The sequence below is a fragment of the Lathamus discolor genome, chromosome Z (genome assembly GCF_037157495.1).
Source record: "Lathamus discolor isolate bLatDis1 chromosome Z, bLatDis1.hap1, whole genome shotgun sequence".
Lineage (NCBI taxonomy): Eukaryota > Metazoa > Chordata > Aves > Psittaciformes > Psittacidae > Lathamus > Lathamus discolor.
In genome coordinates, this window is record NC_088909.1 from 39,669,221 (window position 1) to 39,689,253 (window position 20,033).

At 38.3% G+C, this 20,033-nt stretch overlaps 1 protein-coding gene across 6 annotated transcripts in view; it reads right to left on the reverse strand.

Annotated features, from left to right (window-relative positions):
- Positions 1-4,405: 4,405 nt before the first annotated feature.
- The window catches only part of PJA2 (praja ring finger ubiquitin ligase 2), a 32,262-nt gene continuing 16,634 nt past the window's right edge, over positions 4,406-20,033 (reverse strand). For 4 of the 6 annotated variants that reach the window (XM_065662715.1, XM_065662718.1, XM_065662716.1 and 1 more), the window contains 6 exons: positions 17,031-17,216; positions 13,911-14,084; positions 11,777-11,882; positions 6,452-6,566; positions 6,046-6,161; positions 4,406-4,904 (listed from right to left, as the gene is read on the reverse strand). In XM_065662715.1, the coding sequence (XP_065518787.1) occupies positions 4,773-4,904; positions 6,046-6,161; positions 6,452-6,566; positions 11,777-11,882; positions 13,911-14,084; positions 17,031-17,216 (829 nt within the window). In that variant the 3' untranslated portion in view covers positions 4,406-4,772. Of the gene's footprint in view, positions 4,905-6,045; positions 6,162-6,451; positions 6,567-10,350; positions 10,475-11,776; positions 11,883-13,910; positions 14,085-17,030; positions 17,217-20,033 lie in introns of those variants that run through there. The other 2 variants (XR_010608758.1, XM_065662719.1) reach the window with 2 other exon arrangements.

The window sequence follows — 20,033 nt, forward strand, 5'->3', positions numbered from 1 at the left end:
CTTCCATGGGCATGGACATCTTCCACAAATGAAAATCATGCTCTTTATATTTTGGCCCCAAGGCATCATTAAATTCTCACACTTACTCATTAATAACCATCATTAGTTGTTTTATCTATCATTATTTATGATATATGGCTTAGAGTAAGGTAATTGTCTATCTGCAGAGAGGCTCAACACTGAAAAAGTCACAATTATGTGGAATTTTTAGGACAAAGATCTGTAAATAAAGATTCTGCTTAATAGCCTATAAAGGGTTATTCTCCACATAGCAATATTGCTTCTCTTGCCTAAGTAATTATGCACTTTAGCTGTCTGTGTGTGGCACACTGACTAAAGGAATGCACGTGACCAACATTTTCCTATCTGCTTTTCATTGTGAATATCCTAAAGCACTAAGCAACAGAAAACACCATGTAAAGAGCATGGATTCCAAAGCCATGCAGATAAACCAAAACTCAAATTACTGAGTGGCATTGTTTTTCTTTTCCCATATTTAACATTTTTCAGAATAGGATACCTATAACAACAAGGGCTAAATTCACAGCATCAATTCAGATGTGCTCAGTTACTCTGCCACCTTAGAGACTGCCTTATTAAAAGGAGAATGTGGAACAGGATTCCCACAGATGCATGTATTTGTTTTATGAGAGTGTTATTCTGATGTTGCTGCTTTAATGTGTAACTTATGACAATAGTCTTAAATTAACTGAAATATGATAGGCCTTTTCAGGATTGATGTTATTGCAAGTTGAAAAGATAAGCAAAATAACGAATCTGGAAATATACTTTGGGAGTGCATATTGAAATTACATTTACACCAAATACTTAGTTTTCTCAGCAAAATACTCTCTCCTCTCTCTCCACCTAAAATCACCTGACAGATTTTACTTCCATACCCAGAGAAAAGACCTTTTTTATTACTAATTACACTGTATGTGAGGAATTAGAGATGAACTAATGTTGAAGCCTTGTACTCCCTTGGTTCTGACAAAGACCAAATTTTGGTTTGGTTAGTTTGTACAGAATTCCAATCACAAAACAGTAACAGTCAGGGGCACTTCAAGACTTGAACACTGGTGTAACTTTTGACATCAAGTTTATATACTGAAGAGCTACACAGAGATGATTTGTCAGCCCGTTTGCTCCTTGAATAACACAGGACAAGGAGCCTTATCCACTAGTAATTGCCAGCTATTCTACAATTCACTAATTGCGCTTTACCCCCATAATCAACCAAGCCTCAGTTTAAAGGAGGCTGTCTTTGTACACCCTCCAAGTTCCACAAAACCTCATTACATCTAGCTCAACAAGAATGGAAGAGGGGGAAATTTCAAGGTAGAAAAACAGTTGGGTAGTCGAAAAGGAAACTTATTTCTCTTTGGTTTAATTTCTGTTTTGGCTTTCTGAGCAAGAATAAGCTTAAAAACAATAGTATACTTCATTCAGTGGCAATAGTTATGTCTTATTGAGAGGTTACAGTATAAACAAATCTTATAATGTGTAGAATTTTAATTGTTAAAATCGATAATTCCATTCACAAGAATGCCACTCACCTCCACCATCATCCCAGGTCTGTGATTAGAGCCCACAGCCTCTGCCTCAATTTCTCCTATATCTAGCAGCTGACTGGCCAAAAGAAGGAAAGCAGGGTCACACTGTGAAGGGAAATGAACAGAAAAGGCTGTACTCATGGGATGCTGTTGTACTGGTGAAGGAAAGGGCACCTGCTGGTCTTGGGGTGACACTAAGTTGTTGGAAGAAGAGATTTCCAGAAAGGGGCAGGAGAAGATCTTTAAAAAACACCCCTTCCCCACCTCCAGTGGGCAGCACCCTTGAATTCCCACTTCTGCTTCTCATCTCACACATCTACTAATTCCAGAGAGTATTACCTTCTACCTTCTTCTTGACCCATTTTGCTACCATGACAAAAATGCCTGTGAAATTACAATGACTCAAGGAAGTCATGTAATGGACAAATCTTGTCAGCCACAGCAAGTCCTGCTTTGTATTCATATTTTGTTCAAGAATAAATTGAATTTTGTAAGCATACATCAAAGGTATTTATGTAAAAAAGCAAGCAGCATCACAAAGGTTTTAAAGCAGTTTTCAAGGTTTAAATTTAAAGAAGTAATTCCTAACCATGGGAGGTTTGGATAAAAAAAAAAAAAAAAAGACAACAACCAAAACTCAACAAAATCCCAGAAAAATTGGAGTTACAAAGATCACTCAAGGAGGCCTTTAGCTAGTGCCACTAAAAAAAAAAACAACCAAAAAAAACCCCCCCCAAAAAACAATGAACAACCATACAACCCCCCAAAATTAGCAAAATTGTGCTTTGCAAAACAGAGCACAAATATCAAATCATATCATCATGTCAACAAGTTATAACCAGTCCCCTGTTCCCATGATGCAGTATTATTTTTTCAATTCAAAACTGGTAAACCATCTCTGTAGGAAAAAGACCGCACAAGATACAGTATGTTATATTATTTTCATGTTCAGAATTCTGTTGTTGCAACACCCAATTTTCTGCACAATAAAACTTTGCAATCCTTTATGGAACCAAATAGTAAGGGAGCTTTTGTATCTTCAAAAATGTACCAAAAAGGTAGCATCCTAAAAAGTTACAGATTCAAGAATTCATCCTAAAGGCCTTCTCTACCTCACCATCTACCTCTCAATGAAATTCAAGTGAATAGGTTAAAAGTAACGCAAAAAAAGTATTTTTAGTGTTCAGAGCAGAAATGGACTATTTATACAGAATGGAAAAAAAATCATGGTTAGCTTTTTCCCCACTAGCTACTAGTTCGAGAAGGGTTTTGTTTGGGGTATAGGGTCTGTGTGTTTTGTTATAGTTCTTCAGTTTTTAACTTTTTTTTTTGTTTGCTTGTTTCATTAATGGTAGATATGCTCATCAGATATTGAGCACATCATTTCCCAAAGTGTAAGAGTCAATGTGATGATCAGTGAATTCAAGCCTGGAAAGCTAAATCACAACACTAATGCAGCAGATTTTTTTTTTTTTTTTTTTTTTTTGCAGGGAGTGGGAGAGAAATGAGAAATGACATCCCACACAAAGCAAAGTGATAGACTTACTTCAGATGTAAAGTATGTAAATTCTAGGGAAGTGCTAGAGCCAAGGTAGCTCCATATGATGAGGCTCTGCCAAACAATCACCAGAGCTAACAGTACACCTAGTACCAGGCAGCAAGTGGAATCAGTGGTGCAGAGTTCTGAAAATCACACTTGGTAAACTCAGGCAGATGAAAAACTGACTCCAGCAAGGGGTTTCAAGTGAATGCTTCCACTCCAAATTAGGACCAAAAGACAACTGGTGAAGCCCAAGAATAAAAAAAGCTGTGGAATTAAAATACTTCAGACACAACAGGGTGTTCCAGGTCTTGGCAGAGCCAACAGAGAAATGGATTAAATGTTTAAAGCAAACACAGAAGACACTGTAGTGGTGTGCTCTTACCTTCAAACCTGACCTTTATTTCTCGTAATACTGTTCAACTGATAACCACCAATGTTGGTAACTGATGCCGTTTGGTTGTGATGGTCACATCAGATTCAAAGTGGATTCAGTGAAGACACATAATAGCCAAGGGCTAATCTAAGCAACTTGCACCACCACCCCCAGACATAGTCCTGGTGAAGGTCTAACTCAAGCCAAGTTTCTGTACCTAGTACACAAACATGGCTATGAGTCAATTACCTCACTCCATAATCAGTGGACAGCCCAGGGCCCATTGAGCAATCCTACATGATAGGGCCTGCGCACCAGGCTCTCCCCTTGAGCAAGGATGCCTCAAGGTTACTCCTTGAGGCTGGGAGGTTCTTTGCCCTTGCAGTCATTCTCAGTAAGTGATTAATAACATGTTAAACTTTCAAATATTAGCCAAGTAACATAAAGGATTGATTGTATGTATATAATCCTTTAGACATAAACCTTTGACCAAGTCTGAGACTATATTTGGATCCAGCCACACCCAGACTCCTCTCTGAGAAGGAGTTTAGAAAGCAAGGGGGTTTGTTATGAACCTTATGACTCAGACAGTTTTGTCTGACCCTGCCCTCTAAGCAGTAAATATTCAAGTACACCTCACCACTGAATCTTACTAAATCACTATCACATTTATTAACAGAAGCATGGTCTAGGGTGAGGAGTCTGTGCCCATGGAAGAAGGGATTAGAACTAGATGTTCTTAAGGTCCTTTCTAAACCAAACCAGTTTCTGATTCTATGATTCAATGAACCCATGATTGGAATCCTGTGATTGATAGCTATAAACTATTCAGAAAGGACAGGAAGAAAACAGAGGTGGGAGAGCTGCCCGCTATGCAATGAAATCAAATTCTACCACTGCCAGCATCACAAAACATCTTTGCATTTGATACAAATATGAGATCAATTGCACTTTATTGTGAAAAATCAATAAGCATACCATTAATAAGATGCAACTGCACTGCAGCTGCAAGAACTTGAACAAAGTGCCACATTCAGGAGAAAAGTTACCATAATACAAGCTTTAGACATTGCAGTTACCAGCAACATTCTGCTCTAACAAGGCTGCCACACATTCTTCTAACTTGCAGTTTGAAAAATTAAGCCATCATTGTAAGCCTAAAGAGTTCAGAAAGTCTTGTACCCTTTTTCTAAACTAGAATACAGATAGTACTTTAAATACAGTATTTTATACACAATTTATTCACATTGTAATTAAACAGGCAAAATATACATTTTTGGTAGCAGCAATTTAATTTCAGATCCTAGTTTGTAGTTCCAGTAACACTGTGAGCAGAAGATGCTAAGTCATGATCAGGTAGGAAAGCAACAGCGGCAGCAGCTGCTTCAGGAGGCACAGGTGCAAGCACATGACGACAAACAGGGCATGTTCCTGACTACAGGGAGAGAGAAAAAAATTCAGGTCATTTGCGGTTTGCATTCAATTCTGTTGAAAAGCTGAAGGTTATTATTCATGAAGTCTTTAATGTCCTCACAACAGCACTGTCTCAAAGTCAAATTTGACTGGATAGCTACCTGGAGCTAAAAGACAGCTAAAAATCTGAGAAGAAAGCTTCATTTTGCTTTTACACCAGTTACACAGCAGACACATCAGGTTCCCTGCAAGGTCGTCTTCAAAGAATTGATTTTACAGGCGAGAATTTATCTATTTTTTTTTTTTAAGGCAATGATTAAAAATAAACTACCCCACATCTACCAGGAAGTATTTTGTCCTAATTTTCAGAAAGAGCAGTTTACTATGACTGCAGAAAAAGGCAGAACACATAATAAAAGCAATGTTAAAATGGTAATAAACCTCTTTTTTAAACTATAAAGTTAAAAAATTATAAACCTGTGCAACCTGATCTCCAGTCTATCTCTCTTGTACCTCTTGAAGAAACAATGTGTTACACTGCAGGCTCACTGACAACTAGGAAGGTCAGGCTTATACCATGTAAAGGAGAGTGCAAGATAAAAAAAATACCGGTTCATTAATTGTAGTTATTTTAGTCTAGCCTCAACATGATATAAGCCTTCATAAGATACTTGGAAGGAAAATTACTACAGATGATCAAAATAAAATCTAATACAATATAGATTTACCAAACAATTTATCTTAAATTAGTCTACATGCATTCCAGTATTCTTCCCACCAACCTTAGCTGTCACCAGAAATAGGTCCTGACATTCTGGCAAAGGAACAGATCCTTGACTCTTCCCAGAGAAAAGCAAGCAATCTTCTTTACTTCAAGGTATGAGTACAGTAAAGAAAGCTTTTCTTGTATCAAAAGAAAGAACTAACCCATCTCTTATACTTAATAAAAGCAGACCATGCTTTTCCTCACAAAAATACCCCTTCTGTTCAAGAAATTGCCCTTCAGCTGAGTACAGATATAAGTTAGTTTCCTCGCACTAGAATTTGGTTCCACACTTCTTTGTATTTCATCCCACATTTCAGAAAGTTACAAATTGTTCTTCCCAAAAGAATGTAAATACTCAAAAAACCCACAAACCCTCCACCAGCCCAGTAGTACTTACTTCCTGTAACCAAAGAGTTACACAAGTTCTGTGAAACAAATGATGACAGGGTAGCTCTGTTATGATTTCATTTTCCACATATTCGCAGCAACAGATAATACAATGCTGCTCTTGACCTAAACTCATGATAAAAAAGATAAATCAATAAACATTAGTATTATCTTGGTTTACATCTAAGATTATATATATTATCAACAGTATCCCTAATGATTAAAAAATACAATTACTCTCACTCCAGTTTAGTTACTTTTCCAAGTTATATTCAGTCCTATTTAAGATTCAAAAGCTCTTAGACCAGTATTGCCAGCTGCATAGTATGTTTAGAAACTGTGCCTATGATATTTCAGAAAGTTAACTTTGTTCTTATAAATTTCATGGAAATTAATTCTTAATTACTTTTCCATACCATCTTGGTCATTTGTGATGACAATCTGTGGCAGAGAATCTATCGTTTCTTTAGTAGCTGGTGGATGAGCCTCGTCAAACTCAAATCCAAGAAGCCCCAAATGTGCCAGAGCATTCTGAAAAGGGTGAGCAGAAACTTAAGTTGTTTTGGGTTTTTTTTGTTGTTTTTTTTTTTTACTCACAAATGTAACATTCCATATGAAAAAAAGGGGGGGGCGGGGCAAGAAAAGGAATCTAGTTCCAATAGTATTACTTTCTTAAATGGAAGTTATGTCTGTCACACTAACCATTGCATCATTTCTATTTTCATAATGAATGGGATAAAAGTGAAGGTCAAAACAGTAATAGCTTGCTTTTTAAGCCTTCATAAAGTATCAGGACAGAGTCACAACTTGTTCTCTAATGAACATTTGTTCCTTTTATAAAATTTCAGAAATGGTAGCAAGTCAAAAATGTAATAAAGCTTACTAATACAAAACTGTCATTACATTTCTCTTTCTGAGAATAAAAGCCACATCAGTGTGTTTCCTGGCTTCAGCTATCAAATCACTCAGGTGCAAGCAAAAATATGAAGTACCTCAGCTACACAACCAATGCAAGCTTTCAGAGAAAAAAAAAAAGGCACCAGAACAGCATCCACATATATGTTCCTCGTTTGTATAATGACTTAAGAGACACGGCACTCTGAATTCATCTAATTTGAAACTTAAATTTTTCACCATACAAATTTAAGAGTCCTATGCTGCAGCAGGCAGATTTGATGTAGACATCATACATTCGACTAACTAAGACACTAAGGATGTCCAGTAGAAAGAAATGCAATAGAACTCATATTGGTTATATTCATTAAGGAATGTACTAGATATACCTGGGCCAACAGCATAACAAGCTGAAACTGAAGAGCCAAGAACAGAGAAGCACTTAGTTCATATCCTGAATGAATCAGTCACACCCCTCAAGTACAAATACTGCTCTGATCAATATGAAAATTATTCCAACGGCCACAAAATTCCCTTGGTACGATGTTTAAGATAACCTAACATTTTTGTAATGTAGGGGGTACACTTAACTAAAACCCCAAAATATACTAGAGAAAGACTGGATTGTACAAATATCTTCAGTAATGCCTAGTCTTAAGCCTCAGAGAAAGTTACAAAAGCTGTAGACTGAAAACATGCCTGCACTTTTACCACAGTGGCAAAGTAGCTCAGGCAACCATCCTACCATAAATCTAAACTAGCATGTTTACACATACAGTGAAGTGTTTGCAGCAGGCAGAGAGAGACTGAGCTAACAAGACAAATATGTACAGCTCTGACTATCACATATACTTACTTATAAACATGCTAATTTAAAGAAAATCCTGGGACAGTTACCTCTAATGCATTTTACAATGCAAAACAGGTACACTCCAACAATTTAACAGCTTAAAAACATTCACTTCTGCTACAGCAGACAATACTGCCTTGCTAACATTAAGATAATTTTAAAATTTGCAACAGTATTTTGCTACAGCAGCAGTGGTCTGAGACTAAGTTGTAGGTATTTGTAATTAGATTGCCTCCTACAGCAGAAAAAATTAGGTTAAGATCCCAGGCAGAAGGAAGCAGTGTTACCTACATGTCAAACTTCTGTCTATATTCTGGATGCATTACATGACATCCTTTTCAAGTGTTTCACACCTACACTACATGAGCTTGCTGGATAGAGAAATTTTCTGAAAAGTTTTTGAGCTATAGGCTGTCGTAATAAGCTACACTGTTATAGGTGAAAAAGATCTGGTTCATGAATCTGCTATTTTAGCTAAGAGAATTTTTTGACACTTAAGCATGCAGATTAATAAATCAGGAACAGGTTGAATAAATTTACAGTCATTAGATTACTAGTGATGTTGTAACTAAACCCAATCTGTTCATTGAATTAGAATACTACTTAAAGCTAGTGAAAGCTCAGACTTCTCCATTACAAGATCTCTGGTGCAAAAATACTTCCTACCAGGTTTACTGCTTCAACTTTATGAAGCAAAAGCAGAGGTCTGTTAGACCCATAGGTAGAACTAGATAATCAAGGTTTAAGAAACAGCTGTTGCCCTAAAGCCAGATCTAAATACTGCTGAAATCACATAACTAGCAACAAGTAGCCTATTAGAAACCTGAGTATAAATATGTACATTCTATGTAACTGCAAAGTGGCAAACCATCTTCAGTGTAATCAGAGAATGAAAACATGCCTGCAAGCAAGATCTGGAAGGTGAGATGAAATATTGTAGAACAATCAGAAAATGTATCTGATGAAATTGAAATCTAATCATACTGCAGAAAAATGCCTAGCAAAAGCAGAACAAGTCCTCATCCCCAAAATAGCATGAAAGATGTCAAGAATAGATGAAATCACTCTTGGGGAGAGAGATGACGAACATAAAATGCTAATCATGAGGAAGAAAAATAACTAGCTCCAATTCTTACTTCCCTCAAAGAGTGATCAAGCCTGATCGCCTTGAACTTAGTAACTAAGGTGCCCCTCCCAGTGATCTCTCTTTACATGATACATATATACAGTTGTGACAAACTACCAACAAAACCTGTCATATTGCATGTTCCATAAACCCTATAAATAGAAAATCAGAAATTGCATTTTCTAGAAGAAAGTAAAGACATTTTCAGCAATCTCTTCACCCCAACTTGAAAAGATAGTTCAGTTTGCTCTTCCTATCACAAAAGAAACCATTGTGTTTTGGGTTGTTTTTTGGTTTGGTTTTTTGCTTTAGTTTTTTGTTGGCTTGTTTTTCTTTTGTTTTTTAAAAGAGTTGTTTGGTTTTGAGGTTTTTTTACCCTGAAAAGGCTGTAAGCCATATTTTGGATAACTGAGCAAGCACTGTGACCGCAGTACTGAAGTTCAGAAAAGGCTTTGTAACAGTGTAAGATACTTACTCTTTCAGTGAAAGATATTACATTTTTAAATTTGTGGAACACTTATACATTTTCATCTACAATTGTATGATAACCAGAAAAGTTGTGTTTAAAAGCTGTACTAAATGTCCTTCCAGGAACACAAGTTTCTAGTCTATGTCACTCGAGGCAGCGACAGGGTCAGATCATATTTTATTAAAAGAGGACACTGGACTAGCCATTTGCAAGTCTTACTTTCTAGAAAGCAGAAAACATTGTATCTAGACCTTATCTGGTCATTAAAAGATAGGATCTCAGCAAATAATTAGAATTAAGACATTACAGAGCCTTTTTTGCTCTCTTTCTCTCCACTTCCCAAAATACTTGCTGTATTGCCCAACAGTTATGTTGCATAGCTCTTGTGTAATCCTTGCTCTTATTTTCTGAAGAATTTTAGTAAGTATTTTCATATTAGAAGGAACGGTGCTTTATATATTCTGATTGAGATTTGGAAAAAATAGTGGTAATTTTTACTCAAAACCTATGTTGACCATTTGGTTAGTCAATACAGAGATTCCTTTCATTACACAGACACCATTTTCTGCTGACTAACTCAAATTATGCCAGACTTCTATGCCCACCATAAAGCTTCAGACATATAAGTGATAATTTCAAGCACAAACAATACTTCAGAAAATTTGCTTTACCTCTTGCCCAACAGCCACAGTGACCTGTTCCATAGATACCAGAGCACAACTACCTTTCTAGTCATCTACCTGCTTGACAGGCTGTGTTCAATGACACTGTTGCTGGTAACACTAACATAATCGCAATATCTTCTCAGCCAGTCATGCACATAGGCACCTAGGATTGCTTTTACAGGTCAGCTTGACAAGAGAGTGAAGGTTTGGTCTGACAGTAACTAGAAAAAACATTGTTACATGGCAGTAAGAAAGAAAATTTCAGAGCCATAAACAACTCAGTCTCCTCTTCAAGAGTTAACACAGAAAAAAGAAAAACAAACCAAAAAAAGATTAGATTAGTTGAGCTTCTCTACAGAGATCCTCTTGCTTTGGTGCAAAGGAGATCAAATGCTTCTGTAGTTCTGTGCGTTCTGATGTACTGAAAACCAGCAGCTATAAAAGAGACAAGGAATTTTCTCCATACAACTTCAAAATACTGCTTTTATAGTAACAAAATTAACAGACCTCCTACATATTAATAAGCAATTCTGAAGTGTCTCCAGATGAGTAATGCTAACAAGATCTTACACAGCTGGAGAAGACCCTGTGGTGCTTGACCATGAATAATGCTGACCTCCTATATAATTTGGGCGATGCACAATACCTGGAAACTGAATGACTGCCAGCTTCAGGGAACAACCCTTCCACCCCTTGAAAATCCCCATGAAGTTTATTCACAAAACCACTGATTTTGCACATATCCACAGAAGGAAAAAAAAAATAAAAAAAAAATCTATGATTGTTCTCCTGACAGTCAGCTTTAGAAAGCACTTTAAAGGATCCTTGGTATTTTGTCTTCAAGCATGCTATGACATGCAGCCTGCCCTGTTCACCCCTTTTAACCAAGAGCTAGTAGTCAAACCGCCCCTTGCTGCCCCTAAATTTGTCATACACAACCTTCACTTTGACTGCTGTAACACCATATTATAGGTCTACACATCACATTCAACTCTTATTTTGACAAAATACCCAGCAGGGGAGATTTCTGGCAGTGCAAGAACAGTCACACTGCAAACTGAATTTCGGCTAGCTTTGTATTCACTGTGACAGTAATCAATGTCAGGTAACATAGAAAAGACAAAGTTCATAACCATGCTCATTCTCTATAACAAATGCTCTGGTTTATCCAAAGTTAGATAGATGAAACGAGATTAGAACAAGGTAAAGATAAAAAGCTTCTTTGCTTCTCGTTGGGGGATTTTTTAATTTGTTTTTGTTTTGTTTGGTTCAGTTTTTTGTTTGTTTTTATTTTTAATTTAAACCACATGGAGTCAAGACAGTCAAACAGAAAAGTTGTCTACTGATGAATAAAAATGAGACATCCAGTTGTACTCTTGCAATAAAATAAAGCTGGGACATCTCATAGGCACAGATACAGGTAAGAACTTTTCTTTGTCATGAAGGGAATTTGGAAACATTCCTAGAATAATTTAAATTACATGTCCATACTGATAGAAATCAATCTTTTTTTCTGTAAGAGGAAATAAATACATATTCTAAAAGGAGCAGCACTGATGAATGGCTTCTTGCACTATATGCTTCAGAAGAAGCTCTAATGCTTATTTTCAACCTTGCAGACCTGAAAGTTCAAGCTAAAGCAGGAAAGTAATTCTTCCCCAATTCTGCCGATTTTCAGATTATGCCGAAAAAGGATTCAACATCACTGATATAATATCACCAAAAATATTTTAATACCTCCATAGCTTCTTGTAAGTGTTCCTCTAGTGACTCAAGTGTGATAGGGCTCTCATTAGAAGCAGCTTGAGCAAGTCCTAGGCCATTACCAGACTCGCTACGTGGTCTGAAAAACAGGAGTTGGGAAACATGGTCATTTAAAAGCAAATAGTAACAACATGAGGGCTGGATACATCAAATCACTGCACATCACCTATTAACAACTGTGAGCTTACACTTATATGAGGTGGCTGTGTTTGGTTGACCTAGGCTGGTTGCCCATCCAGTTGCTCTCTCACTCTCCCACCTCAACTGGACAGGTGTGTAAATAGGCCTAAAAGCTCATGAGTCAAGATAAAGACAGGGAGATCACTTGTGAATAATTATCACGGGGAAAACAAATTAAGGTTCCCCTTTGAGTCTAACTAAAAGGTTTTGCTAATGAAAATAGATTTGGATGGTGAGAAACAAAGACAACAATTAAAATGCCTTACCCTTAGCCCTCCTTTCCCTCACTCCTGACTCCACTGTGTTTCCCCACCCCAAGCAATGCAGATAAATAGGGAATGAGGGCTGTGGCTGGTTCATGGCAGTTCCTCTCTTTAACTCTTTCTTTCTTACAGTTCTCCTGCTCCAGTGCACATCCCTCCCACTGGCTGCAGTCCTTCATGATAAACATGCTCATGTATGGGTCTTTCCCACAAGCTGCAGTCCTTCACCAATTGCTATAGCTTGGGCTCTCTCCAGGCACAGTGCCTTCAACAAGTACCTACCTGCTCCACTGTGGTTTTCTCTTAGGGCTACAGGGGAATCCCTCCTCCAACACCTGGAGCAACTCCTCCCCTTTGTCACATTTTGGTGGCTGTGTGGCTGCTTCTCTTATCCTCGCTCCTCTCTCTTACTCTGTTGTGCAGCATTGTTTATCCTTTCTTAAATATACTTTCCCAGGCCACCCTGCAGGCTGCCCAACAGCTCGCAGTACACTGGCATACTCAAGACAATACAGACTCCGGGAGAACATGATGTCAAATTTTACCATTGACTACTCCAGAGTAAAAGCTCATATGGTTCAGCTAGTAAGTTTCATACATATGTTAAGCTCATTTTGCAATTAGCATTCAGATTTTTATTACATTCTGTGTCACAGTTCATAGCTTGGCAGCTACTTTGAGTTCTGTTTTCAGTGTTCAGATATCAAATCTTTAACCATGTAAAAAGTCGTGTGGATCTGCATATGGTCAGCAGACAAAACTTAATGTATTATTAGAGAAGCATCTTCCTTCCTATTTTGAGTAATTAGGAAGTTTCCCAAGGCTAACCCTCCAACACTGAAAAAACAAGTTGTCTTTTTTCTGTAATTCCTTTGCTACTTTGCTGCCTGGTGCTGTAAGAACACATGCTTTACTTCTAGCTTGGAATTTCATGTGTTAATACCTGTTGTGCTTTTTCACAATTTAGCTTCACAAGGAAAAAATATCAGTGTTTCTGTTATGCCTATGCTACAGTTTATAGTATTTTTATAAGGTAAAAGAGAACAAGTGTTAAATCTCACTGGAAAGCATTCTGTCTAGATCACTCTTAAACACATTATACTACAGGCTATGAAAGTGTCTCCAATCACTTTCTTCCTGGTATCTGCAGAATTTCTGCAATGAATAGATTGCAATATTCTTCAGTAACCTTATGACAGAAAATAGAAAAATGCACTTAAAACTATGATATTAGGTAAGCACATGGCACTTCCAAGTGAAATAGATTAGGCTTATAACATCAAAACTATGCCAGTTGCAAAAGAGGGAAGACCAATTATAAAATAGCACTGACTTTAATACCGATTACATTTATGTTGCTTCACTTTCATTATACTTGCACCATACTTACCACCTTGAAAATTAATTGAAAAAGTAGAGCAATCCCTTGAATATTTAGTGCACCAATTTCTCAGTCTCACAGCCTGATTTAGTAAATCTACATCAATTTTCTCTCATCAGAAGAAAATAGCACTTGAAGTTCCTTAAGCTTTAAACCTCAAATTTATCAGCCTTTGAAGCATGTGCATACTCATAGCCAGGAGTATCTTTGACATCTTACACGAAAAGCAATAAAGTAACTACAAGCCCTTCAAAATTAATGCAGAAAACTATTAAAGGCATACCTCTGCTCCGTATTCAGATCTTCACTCTCACTGGAGTCATCCTCAAGATTGTCATTTCCATCCAAGAATCCAGAATACACAAAATCATGACGATTAGTTTCCAGATCACTGACATTTTCTGCTTGATGGCATTGTAACAGAGGAATCTCTCCTTCCTCCAACAACATCTGTTGCCTTAAAATAAATGCAAAGCTGAAACTAAAGAGCTAAGAGAATTTACAAACACATGCAAGTAACAAAAGCTACACATATTGCAAGGGTTGAAGATGCATGTTTCCCAGACAGCAGAGGCCCATATTAGGAATATAGCATTTGCTGTAAAAAAAAAAACAAGAAACTCCCAATGGTATCAACTCCAGATTCAGAATCTAGTAACACCATGATTCTGGGGCAAAATTATTTGTCTAATGCTCAAGGCCAGTAGTACAGTAAGCACCTTATTTTGCATTTTCACTAGTACAGGCAGTATCCCTGCCAGAGCTAGTAAGTTTGTTACTAAAGATACTTATTCATCTAGAAGTTTGTAAAGCTGCTAAAAAGAAAAGCTGTCTCAGCACCCTGAAACAGCCTTCCTGGGAAAGCTTGGCCCAAATGAGAAAAATACACTATTTGCAAGAGAATCTATTTACATAAGGAGTAAGATTCCTCTCATTCCTGTATTTTCTAGAAGAGCACAAATCACCTGGTTGTTTAAAGCTACAGGGCTGCAAGTCCACTTTCCTTATTAAAGGGGAAATAAAGGGGAAATCACATTAGAAATGGGTACATTTGCAGGCTGTTCACATCAAAAAAAGCTAAAGAGTACATAGCTTCATTGCTGTTGTTCTGAAACAGATGCATTTTGATAGTGTTTTCCTAAAGCCACACTAATTCTCCAAAACTTAAGAGAAGGCAATGTTAAAGCAGTATCAGTGGACTACTTGGTGGTAGGTACCATCTACATAAGAATGGAGGAAACAGAAAGAACACATAGGCATGTCTTGTTGCTTTATAAAAAGCCAAACTAAGGATAAAAGATCAATTTTCTTTTTTTTTTCCCCACAAAGCATCTAAACAAACCGAAACCAAAGTCACAGAATGCAAAGGTGGGGACTGGGAGAATGGTAAAGATCAGGTTTAAGATCATCTAGGGAACCTGAAGGTGCAGAAGTCAATGGGGTCTGATTAGATCACAGAATTGCTAGGGATGGAAGGGACCTCTGGAGACCACCTGGTGGCAGGGCCACCTAGACCAGGTTACACAGGATCATGTCCAGACAGGTTTTCAATGTCTTCAGGGAGGGAAAATCTACAGCCCTCCTGGGCAGCCTGTTCCAGTGCTCTGCCACCCTCAATGTAAGGAAGTTCTTCCTCATGTTGAGGTGGAACTTCTTGTGGTTTAGTTTATGGACACTGCTCCTCATCCTGTCGCTGGCTGATGACTAAGAGCAAATTGTACCTGGCAGATCTGGTGGCCTTTGAGGATTGGGTCATGGCATTGACAGGTAAAGGAAGAGTGACTGATGTCATCTACCTGGACTTGTGCAAGGCATTTGACACTGCCCCACAAGACATCCTTGTCTATAAATTGGAGGAAGTATGGATTTGACAGAGGGACCACTCAGTGGATAAGGAATTGGCTGGATGGTCACATTCAAAGAATTGCGGTCAATGGCTCAATGTCCAGGTGGAGATCAGTGACAAGTGGTGTCCCTCTGGGTCAGTACTGGGACCCGTGCTTTTCAACATCTTTGTTGGCGACATGAGCAGTAGGACTGATGCACCCTCAGCATGTCTGCTGACACCAACATGCATGGTGCAGTTGATACGCTGGAGGGAAGGGATGCTATCCAGAAGGACCATGACATGCCCGAGAGGTGGGCCAACGCCAACCTCATGAAGTTCAACAAGTCCAAGTGCAATGTCCTGCACCTGGCAATCAGGGCAATCCCAGGCACAAACACAGGCTGGGCAAAGAAGTGATTCAGAGCAGCCCTGAGAGGAAGGACTTCAGGCTCTTGGCTGAAGATAAGCTTGACATGAGCCAGTAGTATGCTTTCACAGACCAGAAAACCAACTGTGCCCTGGGCTGCATCTGCAGCAGCGTGGCTAGCAGATCGAGCGAGGGGATTCTACCCCTCTACTCTGGTGAGATTCCATGTGAAGCACTGCATTCATATCCCAGAGTCCCACAGCGTAAGGACGTGGACATGTTGGAGAGGGTCCAGAGAAGGGACACAGAAACTATTAGAGGGATGGAGCACCTTTCTGATGAGGAAAGGCTGAGACAGTTGGGGCTGTTCAGCCTAAAGAGAATTCTCCAGGGAGACCTTATTGTGGCCTTTCAGTACTGGAAAGGGGCCTATAAGAAAGATGGGGAGAGACACTTTAGCAGGGCCTGTATTGACAGGACCAGGGGGAATGGCTCTAAGCTGAAACAGGGGAAGTTTAGATATTACGAAAAAAAGTTCTTCACTGTGAGGGTGGTGAAACACTGGCACAGGTTGCCCAGAGAGGTGGTGGATGCCCCACCCCTGGAAGTGTCCAAGGCCTGGTTAGATGGGATTTTGAGCAGCCTTGTCTGGGGGATGGTGGCCTGCCCACAGCAGAGGGTTTGGAACTAGGTTATGTTTAGCGTCCCTTGTAACCCAAGCCATTTTGTGATTCTATGATTCTATTAAGTTCTCAGTAAGCAAGTAGTTCAAGTATACTTTACTTACTGATAGGGCTGCAAGAATAAAGAGCAGCAATGGAATATAAGAAGCAGTAATGCAAAGATAAACAATTGCTTTCTGATGAGTACTAAGAAATATCAGATGTGTATGCACCATGTATGTCTTTACAATTAACTGGCATAATATAGCTTTCTAAACTCCATACATCAAGTCTATTATCCCTATTAACATTAAATGTCAATGCCCTCTCATTATTTCTGTATCTTTCATTAAATAAAATTTATTTACATGACATGCCATTTTTCTTCTGAATTGAAATACTTATAAGCATTCAAATAATTTTCATGTAGGTAAATTATTATTGCTAGTACAGTAGCTACTTTTAGAGTTTGTTATTCTGCATGGTGTCATGTGGATACCATGTTACATGTCAGAACTTACAGGAAGTTAGCTAATAAAACCATACCCTCCTTGTGAAGAGCAGTCTTTGTTCTCCTCTTCTACACCACTGCTGCTGCTGCTCTGCACTTCACGCTCACATTTCTCCCTGCCTGGAATAGTCTCACAGCTCTCATCACTTGAGTGGTCTTTCTCTGTAGCAGCAAAATATGTGGGTACAGCTGCAGACCATTCTCCATCACTGCATTCTGAGCTGCAATTTAAACAAGGCAACAGGGTGTGAATTTAAACACTGCTTAAAAGGAAAGGAAACAAAGTATTCTGTGATTTCCTACTTTCTATGAACATTGCTCTCAATATAGTCTGTTTTTATCTAGGAGAAATTCAGTATGTAGTATTTGTAGATGTTCTAAAGGCATATATATGTAAAGAACTGATAGAAAAAAAACCAAACAGTTAAGAAAGAATTCTGCCCATCTCACTTTGTGAAGTTTCTTGTTCTTCCCCCTCCACATCTTCAGAGTACATTACAGAGTACATAACTCATTAAAATAAACCCAGACCCACTCTACACGTCCTTCTCCAAGCACACAAAGATAAAACAGCAGCAGTGACACTGAGAAACCAATGCTTGCTTAACAAACAATAAGCCATATCAGCCTTACCTCTCAGACAGACAAGACATAAAAGCTCTCATAGCCTTTAAGCCATATACAATGGTCTTTTTAAAAAAAAAAAAAATCCTATGAAGATTCAATGGATGACTTACTGTGAATTATATAATTCACTAGCCTGGACAGATATAACACAGGAGCTTTTCAAAAAGAATTTGTTCAGCCATCACACACAAAAGGGCAGTAAATAACATATTGTGGGCAGCTTAAACAAAACGGTGATGTTGGCAGAATCTCAAGAAGAATGAATTTATCTACTACTACCTTTGGTAATGCTGCTTAAAAGATTCACTCAATACTCAGTGGCAGATGACAGCTAGCAAAATTCAAAGCACAGTCAAGTACCTATGTCCTTTCAAAGAGTGATAGAAAACTAATATATAAACATACTTACCAGAGCACATCTTACACAGCAATCCACAACACCTGCAGCTCTGTTTTCTATCTGCTAAATACTGTATGACTGTTGGTATCAATGCTATGTCTCCCCCTACAAACTCACTTTAAAGAAACCCTCCTATCTAATGTTAGAAGTAAATTCCAAGCAATCTTGCCATTTAATGAATTACAAGTACCTTTGAAAAACTGCATATTATAGACAAAGATTTACAAGCATAAAGAAGATCAAAACACAGATTATATGGAAGCATTTTAATTTGAAGCTTGTGTGTGCTTGCGGACCAGAAAGCTGCCCATATGTTGGTCTACATCCAAAGCAGCATGCCTAGCAGGTCAAGGGAAGTGATTCTCCCCTCTACAGCACTCTCATTAGACACCACCTGCAGTACTGCATCCAGCTCTGGAGTTCTCAGGTCAGGAAAGACATGGACCTGTTGGAAAGGGCCCAGAAAAGGGCTACAACAATGATCAGAGGAACAGAGAACTTCTCTGATGAGAAAAGGCTGAGAGCTGGGGCTGTTAGCCTGGAGAACAGAAGTCTCCATGGAGATCTTATTGTGGCTTTTCAGTACTTATACATATAAGTACCCATAAGAAAGATGGGGAGACACATTTTAGCAGGGTCTGTTGTGATAGGACAAGTGATAATAGTTTAAAAGAGAGGAGATTCAGGCTGGATGCGAGGGAAAAAAAATCTTTACACTGAGGGTGGCAAAACACTGGCACAGGTTGGCCAGAGAAGCTGTGGATGCACCATGTGGAGACATTCAAGGCCAGGCCATGTGGTTCTGGGCAATCTGATCTAATTGAAGTTGTCCCTGCTCATTGAAGGGGGGTTGGACTAGGTGACCTCTGAAAGTCTTTTTCAACCTAAACTATTCTATGATTTAACTGTGCCCAATTCTGTGGAGATGCAGAACACCACTTACTGGTTAAAGAGTTATAGACCTGTCACTTGTCAAAAGCAAAAAAGATTAACTTAGTATCTGAACATAAGTTTTCTGAGAATAGTCTCTCCCCCGGCTGAACTGGCCAGTACTTGTCATATGATCCAAAAATAAATGGAGGAAACCGATTGATACAATTCTTATCTCCTACCACCTCTACCCTCTGGGGACCTACCATGACCCTTCCAACTTACAGCATGTGGTTCTAACAAATACACAAGACTTTCTCCTTCCCACACATAGCTTTTACATGCTAACACCATAATAGCACCTTGTTGAAGCAAACATATGAGGTAAAGGCTCAGGCTGCAGTAATCAGCAGGGTGAGTTTCTGCCAGAACTGGACATAGGTGAATAGTGAGTCACAGGATCTAACGTGATACATATGTTAATTCTGCTTTTTACGCAGCTATACATGTAAATTTAAACATGTGATATGGCTTAACTCTTTAAACAAAACTTTACCTTGTGAGAGTGGAAAGCCATATTGCTCCTTTGTACAGAGTAATTACTGACAATTTTCTTAGGGATAAGGCTTTTGAGGGTTTAAAAAGCAAATTAATTTTTAAGTTCAAGAATACACATGCTCCTTGTTTAGTAGTTTAGTTACTGCCATCATGACAGTCACTTTCAGATAAGCAAGCTGTACTTTTTTGTCATGCTATAAATATAAAATATATTCCATTTTCTCCATTGCATTTTAAGTTTCTAGTAGCAACATTTCAGATGTGGAAAAGATCATGCAGTAACAAAAACTTGCAAAAAGTAAACCTTACAAGGAAGGAAAGGATTCATTTGCAAGTCCTCCTATTTCTTCTATAAGAAAAACAAAACCAAAATTAAGTCTACTACCTCATTTTACAATGCCTTTAAGTATTTTGTTTCTTTGTAATTGGGACTGTGAGATATTTTAAGGACAAGAGTTTATGCAGACTAATTTTTATGCTGTTCTCTCTATAGCAGCAGTGGAAACAATTTACACTAAGCAGGTTAGCTTATGAAGCGTAATGTCAAGCATACACACAAAAAAATCCACAACATCTAGAAGAC